General features: G+C 38.2%; 1 protein-coding gene across 1 annotated transcript in view; it reads right to left on the bottom strand.

The window, feature by feature from the left end:
* Positions 1–24,519, bottom strand: part of POLR3B (RNA polymerase III subunit B) — a 74,084-nt gene that overhangs the window by 14,589 nt on the left and 34,976 nt on the right. The window contains exons 19-23 of the mRNA XM_062602709.1: positions 21,338–21,465; positions 14,013–14,222; positions 11,982–12,140; positions 10,451–10,568; positions 9,605–9,747 (exon numbers count right to left, since the gene is read on the bottom strand). Of these exons, the coding sequence (XP_062458693.1) occupies positions 9,605–9,747; positions 10,451–10,568; positions 11,982–12,140; positions 14,013–14,222; positions 21,338–21,465 (758 nt within the window). The remainder of the gene's footprint in view (positions 1–9,604; positions 9,748–10,450; positions 10,569–11,981; positions 12,141–14,012; positions 14,223–21,337; positions 21,466–24,519) is intronic.

Genomic DNA, 24,519 nt, shown 5'->3' with positions numbered 1-24,519 from the left:
GAAAGTTCATTTTTTCTCATAAAAAATTGTTAAAAAGCTGACAGACAGTCTTCAGACAAAGCTACTTATAAAGGCAAGTAACTGCAATTAGTTTTAAAATGAAAACCTGATTTTCTTTTTGCAGTCATTTGCCTTCAGAAGCTCTTTAAGAGACTAACGCTTTCAGGTCTGCACTGTAAATTCCAAGTTTCCTACTCTTTTTTATCCCATATCACTGAGCCAGGATTTGCAGCAGGGCAGTAAAAGGCAAACTCAGCAGTTCTACATTGCCAAGCAGCTGCAAAAAAAGTGATCAAGTGAATTAATCCATATAAGTGGCATTATCACTTGCAACTGGCTAATGAAATAGTGAAAGAAAAAAGAAGAGGCAGGATTTAAGAGAGTCTCAAGTTCCGAATGTTGCCCTGTCCAAGCATGAACTGCATTTCACAAATGAGCTGCCCAAGTACTCCTCACACAATATTCATAAATAGGACGCACTCAAACTAACAGGTAACTTTGCTCTGTGGCGCTTACTACTGGTTATAAAGATTTCCTAATTACTATTGATTTAGACATGACATGAAAATTGATCTCCAGCATTCATACAGGACATACAAAATAATTTGGTTTCATTCACTTCCGTTCCCCTCACAATTTTACATGCTGAAATTTAGCAATACAATTTAGACTACATGCTATACTGTATTGGGCCTGAATCTGCTCTCACCTATAGCTCTGGGGTTTTCATCTATGACCAGAACCAAACATTAACAATAAGAAAAAACTGTAGGCAATACAAGAAACAATTCTATTTCTTTTAATATGGACTAACAAGAGGATTGTATGCTTGAGCAAGAAAGCACCAGCAGTTTGCTACATTTATTTCTTTTCAACTGAAAAACAAACTAAATTCTAGAAAAAAAAACTTTTGCATATCAGTTTCATAGCATTACCTTAGAGGGAAAATCACTGAGAAGGCTAACAAATTCTTTTAAAATAGCCCTCCAAAAATATTTATTAATAAGTGTGGCAGTTTACAGCAAGGATAACGTTTTAAATTAGGATAAACTTAAATCCGACATCTACAGTGGCTTAACATGCAAGTATCAAACAGCCATAGGCAGTGTTTTTCAATGCTATTGTATGCCAGCCAATAAATGACAGCCCTCTGACTATGCCTGATGGCCCCCATCTTCACACCCGCTATCCCAACAGCATCTCATCACCCATGTACCTCCTCAGAGCACAGCAAATCCCCTCACCCCTGTACTCTAGTCCTTCGAGACTTTCTTTTTCTAATCAGGAGAAATTCAGGTTTCCAGAATTGGTGTATCTCTTACGTGGTTGCTTTTACCGTTTGCTGACAAACAGGAACATACCCAGACTCGTAAAACAGCAGTTCAGCAACGAGGGGGAAGGGGGGCGGCAGAGAGGGGGCAGGGACAAAACGCGACAGTATGGGAAAGTTTTTCACAGGGCTACGGTAAGATGCCTTCTATACACACACATGCCAAATGAAAAAAAAAAATCATCAAATAAGTCAAAACAACCTAATATAGAAAACTAATTACTACCAGCAGGAGGGACATTAGAGAGCAAAGGAGACAAAGTGAATAGAAGCAGCGGTAATACCAATTTCTATCAGCAAGATAAAAAGAAGCGCATTACTAAATGTGCTTGTTTACTTATTCTGATGATACGGTGGTAAAAGAGCTAAAACTAACTTGAAAGGCATCTATTTTAGACTTCCCAGATTTGCCAGACTTTGGAAATACTCTTGACAAGGAAACTACATCATGTAATTAGTTGTGCTAGTAACACAACTAACTCAGTGCTGTATATTATGGGCAAGTGACAAGCAGATTTGCAAACATCCGTAAGGCTAAACAAAAATGTACATCTGCTTCCAAACTCTCTAATTACATACTGTGTTGGCTAACTAAGCATAAAACAAGTCCAGAAGAAAAAAGTACTGCATCACATAAGCTTTGTTCAATATTGAATCATTCACTGATCTATCATATCACTTGCTACATCCCATTTGACATAAGAGGTAAAGAACAGAATTAAAATTAACAGATAAATAATGCATAAGTAAACTTGATTAGTTTTCTTATTAAAAACATCACTCTAAATGAGAGGAGGTGCTAGAAGACAATGCAGTTTGTACACTGCTTTCCCATGAGCTGCTGAATGGTCTGATGTGATAAATTTGCATAGTCTGAAGCACACAAAGAGCTGATTAATTGAAACCCTTACAATGCTTCTGGAAGCAGCTATTGTAAAACAATAACCATAGGAACTTTACAAAATACACATGGCTGAATGAGTCAAGAGCTTAATAAAATGTGTGTTCGGGATACACTATTTGGAAACAGAATTAGAGATTTTTATTCTGTGCCATAAAATGCTAAATCACCCTAATTTCAGAGGTTCAGTTGAGGATTTACTGAAAAGGTCATAAGGTTACCTGTTTGCTGCTCAAGATAAAAAAATGCTGTGATTTTCTTAAGACAGCAAGCTAAGCAGCAGGATTGTTAAAAATAAAGAAAAAACAGTGGGGGAGAAGTTTTAACGGCATTCTGACACCTCCGTTTCTCATATTCAACTCTCATATTCAACTTCTGAAGATAAAAACAAGGTAAGAAAATCCTACCTTTCCTGATGCCTAATAACTACTAATCATCCCACATTCCCACAGTCGATAACAGCAAATTCTTTCTAATGCCACTTGAACCATTTAATTCCTATAAATCCACTGATGATTAAAGTGCTAAATCTGACTTGTAACATGGGGGAAAAATGACACAAGTAGCCTTTTAAAACTAACATCTTACAAGTTCTGCTATACGTACCGTACAACTGCCCATTTAAAGGAGAAAGAGAAGTTGTTCTCAGCTATGAAGTTAGGCAAGCAGAAGGCAGATTCTGAAACTAGAAAACATTTTTAAAACTAAGCAAGGTCAGCCTTCAGTAGATAAGTGGTACTGTCATGAAGTTTATGTAGTTGACAATGCTGTGAATAGATTTTGTTTTGACACTAAGGAACATGGTTCATTTAGGAAAACAAAGGCCATCTTTCATGAATTTAAACTTGTTTCCTTGCCCTTAGAGTTGTTTAAGTGCAGATACTTCAGAAAGGTTTAATCCTTTATCTTAGACCTTCAGCTATTAAAAAGCTTCTGTTTGCCAGTTCAAACAATCTCTTGCTTAAATACAGTTTTTCCACTCCTCAGGAATACTGTTCAGTATTGCTGCTTAGTTCTGTGATCTACAGGACCTTTGTTGGAGGTGTTAATCCTTTTTCACATGAGAGACTGAGAAATGTTCTTTCAGAGAAGTGTTATATTGCTTTTTTTCACATCAAAGGAGCCCAACTTCTTCCTCATTGTGACTTGTAGCAAAGCAAGAGGAAATCTGGAAATATAATAATTTAGTTTGTATGGAACTCAGATGAAACTTCTTTAGCTTAGCAATCCTTTAGCCTTCTGTGCTTTGAAAAGTGACTTTGCTTGAAGAATGCAAGATTAAAAAACCAAAATAATTAACAAAAAAAAGAAGTTTCTTTATCCTTCTGGAAAATATATGATGCAATATAGTTAAAACAAAGTCCTACAGCTCAGGATAAATCCTCCCTGGTAGGTAGATGTTTATGAGACAGTAGAAGCTTAAGGGCTTTGTAGACTAAAGAGACAGTCTCAGTCCTGAAGATCTTACTGCAATATCCAGTTTGAAGATGAATACTGAAATAGAGCAAAATGTTTGCATTTCAGAACACAACATGATGGCCTCATTCATTTCTATCCATATACACCTCTGCTGTCAGGTCTTGATGGAAAGGCTAGCCTTTTGCTAGAAATGTACTCAAAACACAGACTTGCATGAAAAGAGGGTGTGGTAGACAGGCCAGAAGTGGTGACCCTTACCAATACCATGTTGACATGTGAGAGGACACAAAGACAGCAATTACATAGGCAGTGGCATAGGTCTGTATTATTAGAAGCCTACAAAATCTGCCTACATATTTAATGAAAGGCTCTTCTGTAACAAAAAGCTAAAGCTCGTTTGCGAGACTTAATCTGTTGTATTCCAGACACTTTCCAATTCTCTTACTCCTCTCACTTCTGCCCAAGGAACACGTACAAATCAATTTGGCATAGACGGAAAAACTTACAAAAAATCTGAGAAATGTGGTTTGTGCAGTCTCTTATTTTGCACATATTTGATTAATTAACTTTAAAACCACAATTCTCTGAAATCAAATCTCATCTTCATGTATTCCACCTAGAACACGAAAATGTTTCACAGAGAAGACTGATAACACAGAGAAATAAGCTTTCTCTCCTTCTCACTGAATCAAAGTACTTGTTAGTTTAAGCTTTTCATAGGTTTAAATGCCCCTATGATGCGCTTAAAGCTAACACAAATTAAACTTGAAGTGGTAATCACCTGCATTCAGAGATGAGAGAACAAATTCAGGCTAATTAAAAATTCTCTCAATGGAAAAGGTTAAACTGTTAGTATAATGATTTCTCTTTCACAATTGTCTATATGCCTTTGTTATGACTGATCCTTCCCCGATTTGACGCCAGAGAAGGATGATACCAGCTGTGTTTTTAAACAGCTAGCGAAGAAGATTTTCCCTTTCCTTTTCATGCCTTTTCTCCAGTTCTATCATTGCCTGTAATCTAAGATTAATTTCAGTATCTGTTTTCCTGCTGTATACTGAAGTTGCAAAACAGGGAATGCCACTGTTCTTGTCAATAGTTGTGGGGTTTTTTTCCATGGTATCTAACACATGCATCTTCACTAAGCATATTTCTCCTTTCTCCCATTTATTATAACATCTGTTCCCACAATGTCCTACAAGCCATCAAACTGAGAGGCTTACTACCAGGACGGCCATGTATCCTAGTACAGTGTAATAATTTAGAATATGATCCCTCCCACAATCACAAGATTACTACAGATTGATGTGCAGGACAGCTAACAAGCACATGCCCACGAACTCTGTAATACAACTGTTGCAATGTTCCCACTCATATCACAGAATGACTTGGCTTGGAAAGGACCTTAAAGCTCATCCAGTTCCAACCCCCTGCCACGGCCAGGGACACCTTCCACTAGACCGGGTTGCTCAAAGCCCTATCCAACTTGGCCTTGAACACTTCCAGGGATCAGGCAGCCACAATTTCTGTGGGCAACCTGTGGCAGTGTCTCACCACCCTCACAGTAAAGAACTTCCTACTGTCTATTCTAAATCTCCCCTCTGTCAGGTTAAAGCCATTCCCCTTTGTCCTGTCACTACATGCCCTTGTAAAATGTCCCTCTCTAGATTTCTTGTGGGTCCCCTTTAGGTACTGGAAGGCTGCTGTAAGGTCTCCCTGGAGCCTTCTCCAGGCTGAACAACACCAACTCTGTCTCCAAAACCAAGCTGAAAGGGACCTTTGTTATTTTGATATTCTGGCTTGTTATTATAGGTCTAAAGTAGAAATACCTAGGGGATCTAACCTGATGAAATGTAAAGCATTATTATGGGCACCTTCAAGTTCCCTACAGCATTTAGGTTGTTCTTTTTCATTGCTATGGGATTTCCAAAAGTATTTTATATTTTGGGGGAAAAAAATTAGTCTTTATAGCTTTGGGGATATTAAAGAAAATACCACCAGATTCCAGTAGAGTGCACATTAGTTATTTCTGCATTTGACCATGAGTATCAGGGTTTGATGAGTAGCAAAAGTACTCATGTCTGTCCATCAAGGCCTCTAAAATGAGCTTGCTGTGGACAGTGAGATGCTTTATCTGCGTTTAGTGTTATAGAAGGCCCTCTATTCCCTGAAGCCATAATGCAGCCTGCCTGATACAACTCTCCTTTTTCTGTCGTTCTTTCACTTCCACCTTTTCCCCTCTGCTAGTTGTAGATTTGTGGAAGCCCCCTTTTCTTAATTTTCGGACAGGTATGAAAATCAGTTCCATTTAAATCCTGTTCAAATATTTCACTAGGTGCACATCAATAGCCCAAACAAGGAGAAAAATCTTACCTACTTAAATATTTCATGCAAATGTCCATAAATATATATCATGATTAACAAAGCAGCTTCTTTATAACAATTTGTAGGTTTGGGTTTCTTTTTAATTCTAGTCAGAAAATGTCCTGCAAAGTAGTGATCATATTGTTATATAATAACTTGCAGCTAAAACACCACATGCCATCTATGAGGAGAAAGGACTACCTACACAAAGCTCAAAATATAGGAAGAAATGGACTTTGCTCTAAAAGCGGTCATAGGCTTAAAAGTACTGCACATCTTCATCATGTATGAGATTAAAAAATTATATGAAAGAGACTCTACATGAAACCTTCCTGAAGGATAATCTTCCTGGAGTGAAGGAAGGAATGAGGCACTTGAAGCATTCCAACTGCTCAACTGTGTTTGCCTCTGAAGCAAATGATCTTCCTCTTCACTTACTGAAACCACCCTATGTGGCTGGTAGTGCAAGAACTAAATTGGATTTTAAAAGAAAGATCAAGAATGTACTGCTGCTTCTTTCCTTTTTTGAAGCCTTCAACAGGTAGCTGTTTCCAAATCACTCAGGGACCCTGTGAAAATCACTTCCTATTTTTAGATCAAAAGCCATCAGGAAAAATGTTTCAATGCTTACCAGAAGAGTTTCTATTTCTTAATGACAGCAGAATCAATGCAAGAACTTCTTTTACTTCTTTTCAAGAACCAGTTCTATGGGTTTATGGAAAGACACTGTGGAAGAGTGATCTTGGGAAGAGCTGGGTGTACTGAGAAAGCCTGCACTGACTGTTTGATTTGACTGATGGCTTGGCTTCGCAAGTGAAGATTTGGAAAGGGCTTTACCCACACTCACTACAAGCACGATGACCAAGGGCATGTGGGATATGCAAATCTGTTTGGAAAAAAGGCTGCTTAGGTAATCAGGAAGTTTCCGACCAGGACTGTCATCTCCTGGGGCAATCCTGAGTGACCCATCTGCTGGTCCACTTGCATGCAAGGCTGGATCTGCAGCTTCCCATGCACCTTGTCACCTACCGTTTCGACCCTTGCCTGTCCATACAGACAAGTGAGAGTGAGCCCTTCCAGCCTGCACGGTGGATTTTTCAGATGAGGCGCAGCTTGTGCAGAATTGGCCCCATCATTTACACCTGAGGTTTAACTGCCACAGCCTAGCGAGCTAGGACGGTGACAGCAAAGTCCTCAGGTCATAGGTTTTGTAAGAGTGTCCTTCTCCTAGATGGAAGACCTAACACGGCTAGACGAGCTCCATCTGCCCAGGTTTGAAGTTAGGAGTTTTCCTTCTCCTGTGAGGATGGTTTGTCTTCGATAATGAAGATTCGGGAAGGGCTTTATCCATGCATTCTGAACAAGACTGTCATCTCCTGGGTCAATCTCAAGCAACCAATGATGCAACAGCACAACATCAAACGTCTAGGCGGGATTCTGACTGTACTCTACAGAAAACATGCAAACTTGAGGCAACATCTGGTAACAGCTGACATGTTCAACTACTGCGTTTTGTACCTATTTCACCTCCTTTGACTGATGGCTTGCTCTAGGTAGATGTCCTGATCACCAAACCTAGAGACTACAGAAATAAGGATTACTATGATCTGCATCTCATGACAGGGATGTGGTCTTTCACTTCGGTTACACCTGGCCACCTGATTGCCACTGACGCTTATATATTTCCATAGCCCCAGAAAGTCATAAAGGACCTTAAGTTTGACTTCAGGCTACACATGTGAGTAAAGAAGTAAACAGTGGCATAGAGCATTATAAAAATTACCTCTTACTTGTGCCTTGGGTCCATTTGGAAGCAACCACTTTTCATACCTCTTCCAGTCACACAGGCACTGAATATGCTGAAGATGATCCTGTTCAAGCTTCATGTAAGAGAGCTTTAAAGCTGGATACTACCTCTGTTCTGATGACATCTGTTGTAGTTTCATCTGTTTTCACTGGCTTATATCTACATATGGATGTTGTGCAAGTACCAGCTCTCTGCTGACTCACTTCAGGCATACCTGCCTACAGAGTTCTCTGGTCCACTCCAAGAATACAGGATGTGAATTAGCACAAGGTCAAACCCAACATGATACCGGGACTAGAGTGGGACCACATCAGAAATTGCTGAAAGGGATGCTTTTGGAAGCCCCTCATAACAAAAAGCATTCTTTCTTCCATGTGTCTTCTGACAAAGAGAACGCTGCTCACAAAAGGCCAGTTTGTTTACAAGACATCCCTTAGCTACTATTGTAATTTGTTGTATTAAGGCAATTGACTACAACTAGTTTTAAATATTAGTGTTTCAAATCTAAATAGTGTCCTCTGTTAGTTCCCTCCCTCTGGTCTCCACAGAGACCTAGCAGATACTTGTTACCAGATGTTAAGAGGCTGGTATGCTTTACACTCAATGCTCTGCTTTCAGTTCCTCAGAAATCAAAGCAATGAAGTAAGAATTCTTTTGCTTCAGTAATTATTAAAACAGTATCACATTTGCCCGGCAACAGAAAAGGAGTGCATGTGCTGCAATGGAAAGGCTTTGGTAATATCAATCTTTTTGCTTCCCTACCACATATTAAAGAGTCTGAGCAATGTTCTCACACCAAAAATACCTAAAAATGTCATAAGATTGTAACATACAGGTAATAGGCTTAGCACAGCACAAAGTGAGGCAGAACCTGTATTTTCCAAGTGTACAGACAGATTAAAAGATGTCTCAACCTGTCCCCCATTGAGGCCAATAGGATCAAAACACTTTTAAGTCACAGTCAGACTGTTTTCAGACTTCTTCCTTAACACTCTTCCCACACCGCCAAGTCCTTCAAGATTCAGAGAGCAAGGTATAAGTCCTGGGTTTTTGCCATCAAGGTCAAAGGGAAGCCACTGCTTTTTTCAACAGATACAGAAACAGGTTCCCGATTTTCATCTTACTATTAACACTAGAGGGCTACCTGCCACCTTCCTAGTAGTTACCCACTTTCAGTTCTCACTTTGAAGATCCAGAGGTGCCACAAATCATGTCCCAGGTGTATTTTTAAAAGCATTTCCCCCTTTTTCCTGTCTCTGCTGGTGCACTCATAATCGATTCCTGATTTGCTTCCCTCTTACACCACAGCTCTGAGTCATCTATCTGCAGTCTCATCTTTAAAGAAATACGTCTGGACAGATGACTTGCAGACATCCCACTCTATCTCTGGTCTTTTTTGTCCATTGAAAATAAGCCCTTCCACTCCTTCCTCCAATCTCTCTTTATAGCCCATTGACAAACCTATCACCTAAACCCAAATTCACACTTCGGGGAAAAAAAAGACAACAAAACCAACAACCAAACCTCAAAACCCTGATTTTGCTTAAAATGGGCAACTACTGTATTTTCCAGATTCGTAAGTCAGAGAGTTGTGAACCAATTCCTCTCCTTGGTTCCAGAAACATCACTGCTAAATTAGATGAACTTAACAAAAAAAGGGATATGGTCTACTACTGCATTCATAAAAGATCTGAACAGATCAATGGAAACATGCATGTTGGTATTATGCATGTATAGCAGGCATATCCAACATGCATTTATTTTTATTAAATGTATAGCTTACCTTTCTGCCCATGACGACTGCTAAATTTATCTCCAATTTCTGGAAGTCTAGTTTGCCTCAACAACATTTTGATCAAGAAAGCGTCCTCTGCATTTGATGAAATCATTACTTTCTCAATATAAGAATCAGTTGCACCTTTGTAGCTAGTACAAGAAGAAAAAAGACAAGTTTTACATCTATGAACCAAACACAAGTTACAATCAAGCATCTGTGTTTTGGAAGCTTCTGGTCAAACTGTAGTCTTCATGGAACTTAGATATGGGAAGCCAATGAAACAAAGATTATATAAAGTTCCAGAGTACAGTATGTTTCTGTAAAAGGCTTAAGAGATACAACAGAAAGAAAGGGAGAATTAAGCTGAACATGTAAAGAACAAAGTATATTTTTTTGTCACGTGGGCTCTTCTTTATGGAAAAAAGCTTCCTAGTATATTGCAAATGTATATTCCTAGTATATCGCCCCAGTTAAACTAGCAAAAGCCAAACACAGAGTTACAGTTGACAAGGGAGTTTAAGGAAAATATCATCAGTATTTAAGAACAAAATTATGGTATAATATCCCGACTGAAACTATGCACCAGGTACAGGTGTGGAAATGAACCAAGGGTAGAACACATTACGAGGAACCAACAGAGATGAACCCTAGAGTCCGAGATGCAGAGATTTTTGGGAGGAAATAAAATGAAAAAGAGGCAGATATCACAGAGCAGGAAGGAAACTATTCTGGTATTTGCTTTTTTCTATATATTGCAAAATATATTCCTTTGACTTTTCTAGAATTTAGTATTTTCTCAGATACCTTTCCTCCAAGTACCTTCCCCAAGTACAAAGTTATGAAGCAACATACGTTACTGGCACATCTTTGTATTGTGGCTGCTGAGGCACTCCACTTCCTTCCAGGGGCGTCTGGGTCACAGTTGGCATAGATTTGTTCACAAGGACTTGCTTATTTTCTACTTTCTCACCTATAAAGAACAAGGGAAAAAAGCACCATGAAAACATATCTGGCTACCTATGTTGGAAATACATTTTAAGCTTCATAAAAAAGGTAACCTGGACTAACTGAGAGGAACATATCCAGGAAGTTTGCCATGTTATTTTATTGACTATTATATGGTAAGGGAATCATTAAACCAGGTTGGTTTTTTTTTGTAACCAAAACAGAATAGATACATTCTGGTGCCCTATGAGAACAGCTGTACAACATACCCTGGGTCTAAAGAATACACAAAAGCATCTGAAGTCATTTGCTGTAATTACAAAGAAAATTAACAAGCAAGACCAACTGGCAAATTTTAGAAATTCACACCTGTATTCAGGACATTACATCATTTCCACAATGAGGTATGTAAGACTACTTCCAGCCTCTCCTTGCACTTACTTTTTTCTATTGCTTCTGGGTCTCATATATCAGCTGTTTTCCTTTCTATTCCCTTATCCTGCCCTTCACATAGAAAACCAGACCAGTAGCATGCCCAGTGATACAAATGCACATCAAATACTTGCCTCCAACCTCCTCCACAAAATTACACTGAACTTCAGCCTATGTCTCTTTTCTGTCCACATGAACTGTTTCACAGAGGTTTTTTACCTCCACACTGAGAACAGTGTCCTAATACTCCAGGAGATTCTTGCCTGTTTTTCTTTAACTAACTCTGAAAGCTCCATGGTGATGTGTAAAAGAGCAAAAGTGACCCAGTTGTGTTGCTATAATGGAACTAAGTTTAGTGCTTTTTACAGCACCTTTCTTACTAAATCTTGGCAGATCTGTTAAGCCATTCCCTAATTGAAGGATGATAGTATGAGAGGATTCTTTCTCAAATTTATTTCCATTGGAAACTCATACACTTATCCTCATAACTAAATGTATTTGTATTTATTTTCTTTTCTTTCTCCAAACATATTGCTGAAGTATTAAAAACACAAGGTTTTACTTCCTCAAACAACTGCACTAACTGACAGCAAGGCAGGAGATTTTGACACGCAAAATCGAAGTAATAAGGAATTTATCCTTAAAAAGCAACAACAGAACATATGAAAGACAACAGTAAAAAACTACAGTATCAAAAATTTGCCAGTTCAGGAACAGAAGAGGAATAAAAGTTCTAACGCTTCAATAGATTCACACTGTTTAAGACTCACTCTTCTACTTAAAGTTTCCTAAATATAAAGCACAAAATCCCCCAGTGACTGGTACCCTGCTGCTTTCAGAAACTAACATTTTTTAATTTTCCATTACATTACCATCACCTTCAAGAAAAAAAATAACAAACTTATTACACCAAGTATAAAACAAGGTGCACAAGAATTATGAAGAGAACATTAACTTCTACCTCAGATTATGAACATGCTATGATCGAACATGTAGTCTGACATACCTGGGGAGCAGATACCATCAGCATCTAAAATTTCATGGCGCCAGATTGGTTTACGGGTAGCTGCATCCAGCATCGGACCCATGACTTTATCAAATGTCTGGTTTGTATAGCGCTTCAGTGTACACTTGGCATTCTTATATACAAGACACCTTCCAAAACCTAAAATGCAACACAAACTCATCTGCTTAGGAGTTCAAAGATTCTTTATTAACACATTATTAGAATAAACCAAGAATGCTGATCTACCTGCTGAGTGACAGAACATAAATAATTTTATTAATCAGATTATTCATTGTCTTGGATATGTATAACATTGTACATGGACACTTAGGAGCTCACAATTTAAAAATCGAATCATGCACGCTACTTTTTTTAGACATTGGACTACAGTCCAATTTTGAAGTTGTGCTAATCCACTTCTATACCTCTGCACACACACACAAACACACACATCATTTCTCTTACCTTTGGTGGTTTCACAGAGAGACATAACATAGGAGAGAAGACTGTGACAGGATGAGAACAGCACCTCTTCCTCTCAGGAGTTCTAAGAAACCTGAACTTTTACTCATGCTTGTGGCTCATACAAGCTAGCCTACCAGGGAAGTATTGATTGAGTGTTTCATATATAATCACCCTGTTGCTCACTTTTTTTCCCATCTGAAAGAATTCTGAGTTATATATATTGTTATAAAATACGTTTGTTTTGGGTTTTAGATGAGAAAAGTAGCGTCTCTGGAATTTCTCTCCAAGTACAGCAACTACGCACAACACTAAACACTTTCATCACATTTAGAATTACAACAGCCAAAAGAAAGGCTTTCTAATCATCCTACATTATTTTAGTTCATTTGGAATATCATTGCAGCCACATACAGTACATCTACATCTTTAGATTATGTCAAGTAACTCCTGACAAGCACCACAGCTCTCCCTGTAAATGTTACCAGTCTACCAGAAAAGAAAACATTCCGTTTTAAATCATGCCTGCTGTTGTTTTAGAAAAGGAGGCATAAATTAAATGCGGCAGACATTAATGCCAAAGATACATGTCTAGGAATACTATTATTGCTGCCTAGCAACGAGGAGGAAGGGAGTGTAGGGGGAATGAAGTGATGGAAGAATCTGATATTGGCCACCCGAAACTAAAACCAATTTGATCACACTGTACTATGTCTTCTCTCAAGGGAATTCATTTAGAAAAGAGAGAGAGACAAAGTTTTACACCAACTCGCCTCCAACCCTCAGCAGCATTAATACAAAGCACTGAAGAACTGTGGAGAGAGCGAGACAGGCACAAGCATTGGTTTCACTTAGTTACCTTATATTTGGTGCTTACATACTTTTACTTAAGCTACACAGCACTGCAGGGATTATTTTAAGGAGGCAGGTCACTGGTTTATCTCTCAATAAATACTAAATTATTTCACTTTAGGAAAATACTGTTATTTTCTCTCAGAAAGCAGGCAATACTCCTATTTTTCCCTCAGAGCATAAGCTGACAATGACACAAACTGCCACACGTTCCATTCCTTTCCCAAATACTTTCAGAAGTCTAATTTCATCTACTGCTTTTTCTACTAGTGAAAATAATGAGACACCTCCTCTGTTAGTAATGAGCAGAAGTAATGAGTGGTTCAGGTAACCATCTATAAAGCAAGCCCAACAGAACAGATTAAATAATAACTCCCATTTTTTGTAAACAAAATATTTATTTAACAATGGCCATTTATGGTTTCTTATTTGAGGTCGAAAGTTAGACATTTTTTCTTATAATACCCATAGTCAGAAATATATTCCCATGCTGGCAACTTCACCACACTATTGCAAGTGTTGAATTACAATCACTATTCATGCAGAAAACAAACAAAAGCATACAAAGCAGTTTTGGAATTTGATTTCTTAATTGGAGATGTACTACTCTTAACTGCAATAAGAGTTATTCTAGGATAACACCAGGAGACAACAAGTTTATGAAAATATGTACTAAAACACACGCTAGAGAAGTGGGACAGAACTGACAGTTCTTACCTCTGTCCAAAGAGGCCTTGTTTAAGACAAGAGCATCTTCAATATCATAACCACTGTAGCTCATCACAGCAACTGTGGCATTCTGTCCAGCAGGCAGTTTCTCAAAATCTATCAGTTCTATTGTTTTTGTTTTTACCATTGGCCTTTGAGGATAGGCTAGAAGGTACATGAGAGTATCTATCCTGTTTCTTTGATTGTATCCAATTGTACCTGTATGTAAATGAAAAACAAAACTGTGTGAACAAAGTGAGTTACCTAGAAATGTTTTGGCTTAAAAAATTACCAAGATATAAATTAACTAGACCCACAAACTGAGGAATTTAATCTAATAATAGAAATTCTTAAGGAAAAAAAGGTAGAAAACTGTGAAAGAACTAAAACTACTTTATATTACTATACTTAAATAAAGATGTAAGTGGCTTCTTCATTTATGCTTCCAGGAAGAATTACTTATTTTTTCTTAAACACAGAAAACCTAAGCATCAAGACAAAAAGAGCAACAACAAAAGAAATCAAAGTCAGGTCCTCTACAACTGAATGCAAATAAGAACTTTTTAAAAATCATGACACTGACTAAAACTGCAAGCATGAAGTTTTATTCATATTGTGCTAATAGCCATAGGGTTTTCTCTGTAGAGCTGAACTTGATTCCATAGACCTGATCCAAACTTTCATAAGAATCAATAGAAAGACTCCCATCGAGCTCAAGAGGAACTGTGGATCAAGCTCTGTGTCTTCCACATCATATTTCCTTCCTTTTCTGGGCAATAATTAGTTCAACAGCAGCCTGTGTTAGAATGTCACAAACCATGAACAAAGCATACAGTAAACAGCAGCCAAGACTGATTTACTTTCTGAAATTAGAGACGTCATTGCAAGAAAGACTACAGTAGAAGTTCACTCACAATATATTTGTCTTTTTACATGAAATTAATTTTAAATTTATGGTTCAGAACTCAATCCTTTGTATAGACCTCCCAGCTTGAGACTGAAATTTTTGGCCCTGTCCCATCAAACTGCCAAAGTGTCTTCTGAAATCTGAGGAAAAAATAATTAACACCCAGCAGGGAAACATAAACCGTTGTGTAGCAGAACAAAAGTTAAGGCAATCATATGTTATTAGAGTTTGCTGTACCAGGACTATGCTATGTCTCTAAGTAATTAAGAAATTATAGCCTGAAAAGTTAAAGTTTTAGAGCTTTAAGTGCTAAATATTCTGCAGTGCCTGTGCTTAGGAGGCAAGTCTTTCAAAACTTTTTCATTTTCTCCTGCAATTTCAGAGGCTGGCTGCTTTCAAGGAAAGGTGAAAACAGCCAGTGTATAATGAAGACTTCACACAGCCAGAATATAGTACAAGTGAACACAAATCTGCTTAGGGGAGGGCAGCTTCACGTTTTAGATGCATACACTTGCAATTTCCTATTTCCTGCACTTAAGTAAAATGCCTAGAAAAACATTTCTAAAACCAGGCAGCATCATGAGTATTCCAAAGACCTATCCTGTCCTTGGCACTAAGCTCTCTTTCCTAAGCCACCCCAGGTCTGAGGGCAGGTTTAGATTAGACATTAGGAAGAAGTTCTTCACTATGAGGGTGCTGAGGTGCTGGCACAGGTTGCCCAGAGAAGCTGTGGCTGCCCCATCCCTGGCAGTGTTCAAGGCCAGGTTGGATGGGGCTTGAAGTAACCTGGTCTAGTGGAAGGTGTTCCCTGACTGTGGCAGGCGGATGAAACTGGATGAGCTTTAAGGCAACCCAAACCATTCTATGATTCTGTGATGATTTCAAAGGACAATAATGAGGAGATAGCTCAACAGATACTGTCTGAAAATAAATTGTTATAATTGACTCTTGTACACTTGTCTTGGTTCTAGAAAATGGATTTGAAGCCACAGGCACAGCATTTTCAAATGGCAAGGAAGATTTGGTACAGCTGATGGGCTTCACTTGTCTCTCACTTTGAGTAGCTGCCTTTCTGTCTTTTTTTTTTTTTTTTTAGAATTGAATTCATCATCTCTGAGCAGTATTTTCTGTGTCCCATGAGAAACAAACTCATAGGGCCTAGATTCATCAACACTGAAAAGCTTCCCAGTCACTACTCTCAAGGTCTACCGTCTGAGAGCCCTATTACTTCTGATATTCTCTTAGACCAAGTATTACACACAGTTTTCATTCCACTTTGATTTAAAAAAAAAAAAAAAAACACAACAAAAAACCCTTGGTTTTCCTACTACACAGGTAGGAAAATTCCAAATGAAAACCTAAAGGTTTAGACCATTTTTCCCTCTGCACCTAAGATGAATAAACTGAGTGCTTTCAGGATAGATTTTCTGCGTAAAGCTCGTCTTCAAAGTTTCATGGACAGGTACATTTTCCTGTTGTTGAGAGAAATCTTCTCCCAAGAAAGCCATGTCAACTTTCACTTTTCAAATGCTTGCAAATGTTCTTCTTCTCTGAGATGCTTATATGCTGTTACCTGCTATGGTTCACTGGTTAGGGATGTTAAGATGCAACAATGTCCACAGCACCTGATCATAGCTAAACTTGTCTTATGCCCCAGTAAAAATCTGTGGAAATCCCCTATGTATCAGTGATTACAGCTGATGCTTTTACATATTTCAGGCAATGCAAATTATTTCTCTCTCAGAGCTCCATGTGTTTCAAAGTTGGCGTTTTGTGATCAGAGGTTCAGATGAGTCTAACAGAACTATTACTGTTTGTATCAGACGAGGAGCCATGAGCAACCGACATCACTGAGATTTTGAGCCTCAATAATAAATTGTGTTTGGTCAAGTCTTCAGGAGTTGAATGCCGTATCATATCAAATGGAAAACATATACATACATACAAGTGATGGATACCCTAGCAGGAAAGAAGCCAGTTAGAGAATGATTCAAGCATACAAGTGAAATAAATTAGGCAAAAAGCATGCTGTATGCCAACAATATTTGTCCTAATTGCTATGATTTAATGGTTATACAAATAATGCCTTCTCTAGACTGGTTTAACAAACCACAGCTTTAAACCACAATCTGCTTATTTAAAATTAAGCAGCAGCTCTTGTCTTCTGAGGACTGGTGCGTTGGGACAAGACCTCGCTGTGGGTGTTGAAATGGGGGAAGTCACTAGCTTTATTTCTGTTTTCTCTCTGAAAGAACAGAGCTCTTGTTTGCTTCAGCCAAACAGCCAAGTGAAAGTAAAGTATAATTAAAGTTCACCATAACAAACCCTGCTCACAATGACCCACGTTTATAATGATCCCAACAGCAAGAAGCAATTTTTTTTCTCATTGGTAATTAGCCCTGTTTAAAGCAAAACACACAAGGTTGAGCTGGATACAACAAAGATCATTTTCTTGCTTTTCTCTCTCTTTTTTTTTTTTGCTTGCTGTATTGTGAATGCATGTGTGCATTCTTCCTTTTTTTCCCCATTTCCTGACTTTTTATTTTTAAGTATCGTTTGATCATTCTTCAGTGTGCAGTAATCACTATAAAAATGCTATCTATTGATATTTAGCATAAGTAGGGTATTTTTATTCTGATGCAGAGTTTTGAGAACTCACCAGAACAAACAGCCAGCTAAAAAAAACATTTATTCAATTCTCTGGTGTATTACTTAGAGCAACTTTACATAGTACAATCAAAATAAGGATACAGAAAATAATCTACTTAAGATATGAGCCAAAAGGGCTATTATGGCACATGCCAAGAAAAGAACTGCTGTACTACTGTATTTCTCCAGATTTCACCATGGATTTTCTACTATTCTGTTCTTACATATGACCACAAATCAACAGAGAAAGGAATTTTTAAATGCTGCACTAAGCCTTGTAGAGGGGACTCCCACTCATCTCAGAGAGATTTTCACAGTACACATAGTAAGTGATCTGGACATTCAGCATTTGAAATACTCTTTTCACTGTAGAAAGATTAAGAAGTCAGTTAAAAAGATTATGGGTAAACTGGGGTTAGTAGTCTGGCTCATTTCTGTTCCAGCACTTCTGTGCCTGCTACCAGGGAGAGAAGAGCCAGCAAAAAGAGACCGTGTCAGAGCACAAATGCTGCTCCTCAAAGAACAGTGGCAAAACTGAGCCCTGACCACAAAATACCCAGGTCCAGCTGTGATGACCAGCAACAGCTGGTTTTGCTTCAAAGTTTGTTTCAGTTCTGTTAGCTCTCATCCTACTAACAAGCCTTTCATAACTGCCAAAACCCAACAACCCCCAGCACTCGGTTCCTTGAAGTACATTTGTCTTCTCAACTCAATTTTAACATATTCAGCTGGTTACAGTACAAGGTAAGGCAGTATATAAAGGGCTTTGCTACATCACAGAAGCAAAGCAGCACGTACATGATACAGTAAGAGGGGTCTTTTGTAATATCAAAGAAGTTGCTTTAACATAAACCTCTGCAACAAAGCTTGTCCGTCTACCACCCGCCCCTAAAACACTTCTACTCTTTCACAGACTGAAGTGATCTTTAGTATTCAAACCCTCCTTTCCTTACTCAAAACTCACATAACGACATATGCATTGAAAATGCAGCGCACAGTTGTGCTGTGAGAGTGTGCAGCTTGCTTTGTGTACCCACACTGATGCTCTCACAGATGTGCATGTGCGTGTGCAATATGGTGATATGTTTTAATTTCTGACATCAGGCTTTTACACAACACTTCACAGTCACAGAGGTACAGTGTGTCAAACTGTCTTAATGGACTTGAGAAGCTCCATTTAAAATGATTTTACTAATTGTAGAAGCCTTTGATCCTCTTACACATTATTTTAGCAACACATGGAATACAAACAGCACAGACTCTTGTATTTTAGTCTTAAATACTTCTCAGATTTAAGCTACAACTGTTAACTTTGCACTGAAATGTCAACACTGAACTGAGGTCTTTGCAGCTGCTGTTTTATTTGCCACATAATCATAACTTCCCCAGTTTGACCTGCAACATATGGTAAATTATCTATGCCAAAACAGAGGGATTTCTTTCAACTTCATTTCACTGAAACCCAGTTTGCTCAGCCCTATTCCTTCAAGATGACTCATTCTGCCCATGAAAGGGACATTTTTCAGGACATTTAATGTTATCCTACAGAAACATCAATATTTTACCACCTAATGCTTGTCAGAGATACTGTATTACAGACCCCATTGCAAACTCTGATGACCACTCTCCATTTACTTGTGCTTTCACACCCTTCCCTGGCTTGACGTTGCTTAAAAAAAGAGCTAAGAGTGTACAAAGCTGCTGGCACAGCTCTGTGACATGGTCAGAGGGGGTCAGTGTTGAGCAGCACAGGGCTCTCTTTCCCAAGTCTGAGCCCCAGGGGCTCCCTCCATGCCCCCAGGTTTTGACAGGCAAGAGAGTGGCACAGTGGACTTGGACATGAGACTCTCTAAATGGCAATGTTGGACCAGGAGCTGCTCTGCAATTTCAGTATGGAGAAAGAAAATAAGATAGTTACTGAAAGGTGGGGGTTTGAAGCACTACATCACATCTTCTCCTAAATATAAACAGAACTCCCCCTTCACGTGAAAAGTTTCAGGAATATCCTCTGAGTGTCAATTGATCAATAAATGTAGAGAAAAGTCTTTTCTGCCTCTATCTACTGTCAGTTATGGTGGCTTTTTTTTTTTTAACAGTTATAAAAATCTTCAGGTGTTTGCAGATACTTCAGACAGAGGAAAATACAGCTCAGGTCATGCGCCAACTTTTCAAATGCACTTTTATCTAGCTGCTTATTCTTTGAGTCAGGTGTTTTGTCATAACAAACCGAAACAAAGGCTTTTTTTATTGCTCAAGATATTCAATGGCTTTTGTGTTCCTAGCGTCAGCAGGAACGTCAGAGGATTGTATCCAAGGAGCTAAATGTGCAAGACCTAGGGTCAAAGCAGCTGAATACACCAACCTCAGAAAACACAGACAATGAATTGCAAATGACACTCAAAACAAAACGGGAAAAAAACCTTCACACAGAAAACTACAAAAGAACTCCACAGATACTGAATTGGCTTTCTGTACACACTGATCCTGCTTAACTGTGTGTGGTAACTAACCAAACCTTCTGAGACTAATAGTCATAAAATAGAGACTCGGGGGTGGGGGAAAGATAATGGGATGGGGGAGAACTGTAAGGAAAAAGATTGCATCGCTCCTCTTTATTTTTAAATGTAAAGGGAGGACACACATCTGTTGCTACTTTCTGCTATTTTGGTGCACCAAACATAACAGTTCAGCACAAGGCAGTTGCTTTGCTATTAATTCTGCTGAAGAAGTCTCACAAAAGGCGCAGTGTTAGAGTTTTGAACACACAGCATCCAACAAAAGGTTTAGTAAACCTAATAGAAGTGGTAGTTTTTCCATGACACAGAGTTGTTCTGTTGTAGGTCTCAACTTGCGAGCAAGTCATCAATGTAACATATAAAACTGGCATGTACAGGACCAGTCTGAATACAGCTGTCTGAACTGATGTACTACTGGTCAGGTTCTTCCTGGGACTCACTCTGCCTTGATCACGGGCCATATGACTTGGATGCTTTAATGTTAGTTTAGCTGTGTATTAAAGGAAGGATCAGAACTTACCTCGTGTCAATCACCCATGATAAAAAAAATGTAAAACCATTGGGTTTTAATGAACAACTATCACACTTGTAGAAACAATTATTAAGTGATGCAATTTTCAGTCATTTTACTGAGAGCTGTTACTTGCCCTCTTCATCCAAACCAGAAAAAGCCCAAAATCGAAACTACAGGTCCAGGAAGTGCTCAAGTAACTAAACATTTTCTTTCATATTTTTGATTACTCTTCTCTAATGTCAATGTAATTATTTATTTATTCATTTTTAGGACACCTACTCAACTATTCAGGGAAATTCTCCTCTTTCCATGCTCTGTCTCTCTTTGTGAGAACCCATTTAAACACTTTTTGTCTGGAAACCCACAGCATATTAGAGCATAAAGAGGAAAAAAAACCCACTCTGTCAATCTTGCAGCTATGCTGAAGATGTCAAAGCCACGACAATTATTAAAAAAAAGCAACAAAAAAAGCAATAGTGCCCCAGTTTCTCCTTTTTTTTTGTTTAAAGCATTAAGACCTGCAGATATGATTGCTCTTCATTGAGCAAAACTGAATGGTATTTTTGCTTTTCATTTTTCCAGCTTTCACAAGTAAATTCCTTCTTCCTCAAAGCTAAAAAGAAGTGCTGATTTCCTCTTCCCAGCAAAGCTTTCACATGAACTAGAAAGAAAGAATTTCTGGTTTCTTTTGCTATGTAGCTTCAAAAACTACGTAACACTCAAAAAAGGAACAAAAAAAAAGTCTTACCCATTGCTTGTTTCCCCATGGCACACTGGTAAGTGTTTCTTGGGGACTGGTTGTGGTGAGGATATGGAATCAGTCCAGCACAGACACCAAGAAGTGTGAAAGGCTCAATCTCCAAATGTGTTGTATCTCTTAAAGGAAAGAATACCAATTATAGCAGTCTTGTGAACAAACATCTTCACTAGAATTTGTTTAATTTAGCAGTATCTCCTAATACTTCAGTTAATTCTGTTTAGGAAAACGTAAGACAGCAGGACCTCAAAATATGGATTCACTATGGGATTTTTTTATTTTTTATTCTTTACAAAAAGCTTTATTTTGGCTTTAAGTGTTTCCACATGAGAAGAAATAAAGGAGAAATAAATGAGGGTTTAAGAATTTCCACTGTGGACAAAAAGCCTCCAGGTAACGACAACCTGAGGGAGCTCAGTAAGGCAATAAATCATCACTGTATGCAGTAAGACCTAAAATGCCTTAAGGAATGTCTTCTCACGTAATGAGAGTCCTCCACATGAAATTACAAATCTCAGAGATCTTAGGAATCCACTGGGGAGGTGGAGGAAGGAAGGACAAGACAGATTCAGGTACTGGAAAAAAAGAAGTGTAGTTTTAGTTTTCCAAGGTCTGTTACGTAGTCAGTTAGAGGGAAAACATCTATGTCCAAAACAGATCCAGTGCCACAGATGATAAGGTATAATAAAAACCATTGGAAAAGCTCTGCACATATTTTGGAAGCAATTACATTGTTAAAAGGCAGTATGTAAAAACACAGGGATGAGGAGTAAAGACTGAGAAGTATCAAAATTTGTTCCACTTGGCATGAGCTTCAGAGGAGAAAGTCCATGCTCAATAAAGACAATTAAACCTTAACATGCATTAGGATGCAAGTGGAGAGACTGAAGACTAAGGATGCAGTGTACAATAAAGCTCGGCTGGAGCAGATCTGAATTTAAATCAAGATAAGTAACTAGGAAATAGGGAAATTTGAATTAAAGATACTATTAACTAAACCTATCCAAAGAATATCTTTCACAATGTTTTGGAGTTATCACACAGAGCTTGGGTTTAGGCATGCACATTGCTTCTCCCACATGCCTAACCCACTGCATTATGAAAATCCCATATTTAATGTTTGACTTCTCTTAGAAGTCTTTTGGAAGACTTTTTAAAATTAGTTAATCACAGTAATTTGATAACAAAACTCTAAGACCTGTAAAAGGAAATGACTGGCAACATCTTTACAACACTTATAAGCCAGCAAAGCATCACAAGTTCAAAAAGGCTGAGGAATTACCCACAAGACTGATGACAAGGACCAGCAGGAACTTACATAAACAATGTATGTACTACGGGAAAAAATGAAGGCTGAAAACTGAAAAATCTGGAAACCCTGAGGAGCAAACCTAGTGAAATGATTTATCATACCCAGAAATCTTTATAAATCACAAATATGCTTAAGCAACCTAAAAAATCACCTGCTGGTCAGAGGATAGCCACTATTATTCACTTGATAAAAAGCAGCTATGTTAATTGAAGTCTGGCTTCAATTAATGAATGGCAGAATCCTAACTGCAGTCAAGTAATTGCAAAATGGTCTCAGGAGCAAGTAGCAAACTTAAAGCCCAGACTGATCCCCATTCTGCAGAACTTCACAGAACTGCTGACACTTCTCAAACAATAAAACAAAAGGCTTAAGACTTACTGACAGTGAAGTCAGAGAATTTGTTCAGAAAATACTAGGGCATGGAACTACATATACCTTTTCAGATAGGGGATTCAATACAAGCATTTTTCCATTTTTCCTATTTCAACCAAAGAAGATACAACATATGCAGATCCTAGTATCTTATGAAGTATTCCAGAATTCTAGTAAGAGATCTTCAAACTTTACAGAGCAGTTTAATTTCTGTAAGTCAAAATGTCACTGCCAGAAATGAGCCCAAAAAAGGGAGGTAATCTCATGAGTTCGAAAATCAGAGTTACAAATGTGTGAGGAAGAATTTGAACACATTAAATAGAGTCAAATCCTCCAAAGAAAAACCCCCTAATTGGATTGGGAAGGTAAAGAGAGGATACTGTAGCTAAAAGAACCCTACATTACAAAAGCAGGAATGTTAATGGGATACTTCACAATAGTGGATTGCATCAGTTGTATTACCAGAACAAGCTGTACCAACATGGTTGCACCATTTAAAATGCAAGATGATCAGCTGGGGGAAGGGGGTACACAAATCAACTACTCAGGATGTAGGGAACATCACTACTAAACACAAGGAGCAACATGCTCATCCAGTGTAAGCTCAAATACTTACGGCACTATTAGCTACAAGCACTGAAGCTAAACTCAAACGAAATTGATGGATAATGCAAGAATATCCCAAAGTTCTTGGCAGTTATTGTGGAATCATTTCCTCACACTGGGCTACTGGAAGTTCACTGTCTTCTATTTTTGATTAAACAGTGATTTCATGTGATATGCTCCCATTAATATTCCTAGCTGTGCCAGGTGTCCTGTAACTTAAACTTTTCAGCTCTGATGCTCTGTGGAAGTTATTTAATTTTGGCACAAATGACAGCAATTGTGTGTGCTCTTCTCTGCTCATGTATACCGAAGCCAGTCAAGAGCATGCAAGAGTAATTTCTTAAAGGGATAAAGTCTTCAAAAGCCTGGACAGGAGCAATACAATATAATTAGCAGATTTAATGTATTTCATCTGGCAAAGGTTAAAAATAACTGAAAGTCTCATCCAGATCCATTGAAATCAATGATGTCTTTCTGCTGGCTCCCAAGAGTGCTTGACCAGCTCAAAACATTTAGAAAATGCATTTTCTGCATAAATCTACTGATCAACCATTTCATGGAGATAACTTCTAACATCTTCTAACATCTTATATTCACTTGACAGGATATTGTCAGAAAAACATTAAAAAAAAAGAAAGGAAAAAAGATAGGAGGACTTAACAATTTAAAAGAATCCTTCCTTTAACGTGGGCTCTTTATCACAGTCACATGACACAGGGAAAAAACCAAAGCATCAGGTCCTTCAGATACATGGAAACCACAACAAATCTAGAAACCTTTCTAAAAGAAAATCACATACCAGGAATGGGTTTAACTTCTAGGATAAAGAATACACAGTACGATACAGATGTTTTTATTAGGGTCTATTATGCATCTAAAAGTC

Source organism: Pezoporus occidentalis, unplaced genomic scaffold, assembly GCF_034315485.1.
Source record: "Pezoporus occidentalis ecotype Australia unplaced genomic scaffold, CSIRO_AGI_Poc_V1 ctg78, whole genome shotgun sequence".
NCBI classification, from domain to species: domain Eukaryota; kingdom Metazoa; phylum Chordata; class Aves; order Psittaciformes; family Psittacidae; genus Pezoporus; species Pezoporus occidentalis.
The sequence above is the reverse complement of the archived record's forward strand: the minus strand, read 5'-3'. Positions and strand labels throughout refer to the sequence as shown.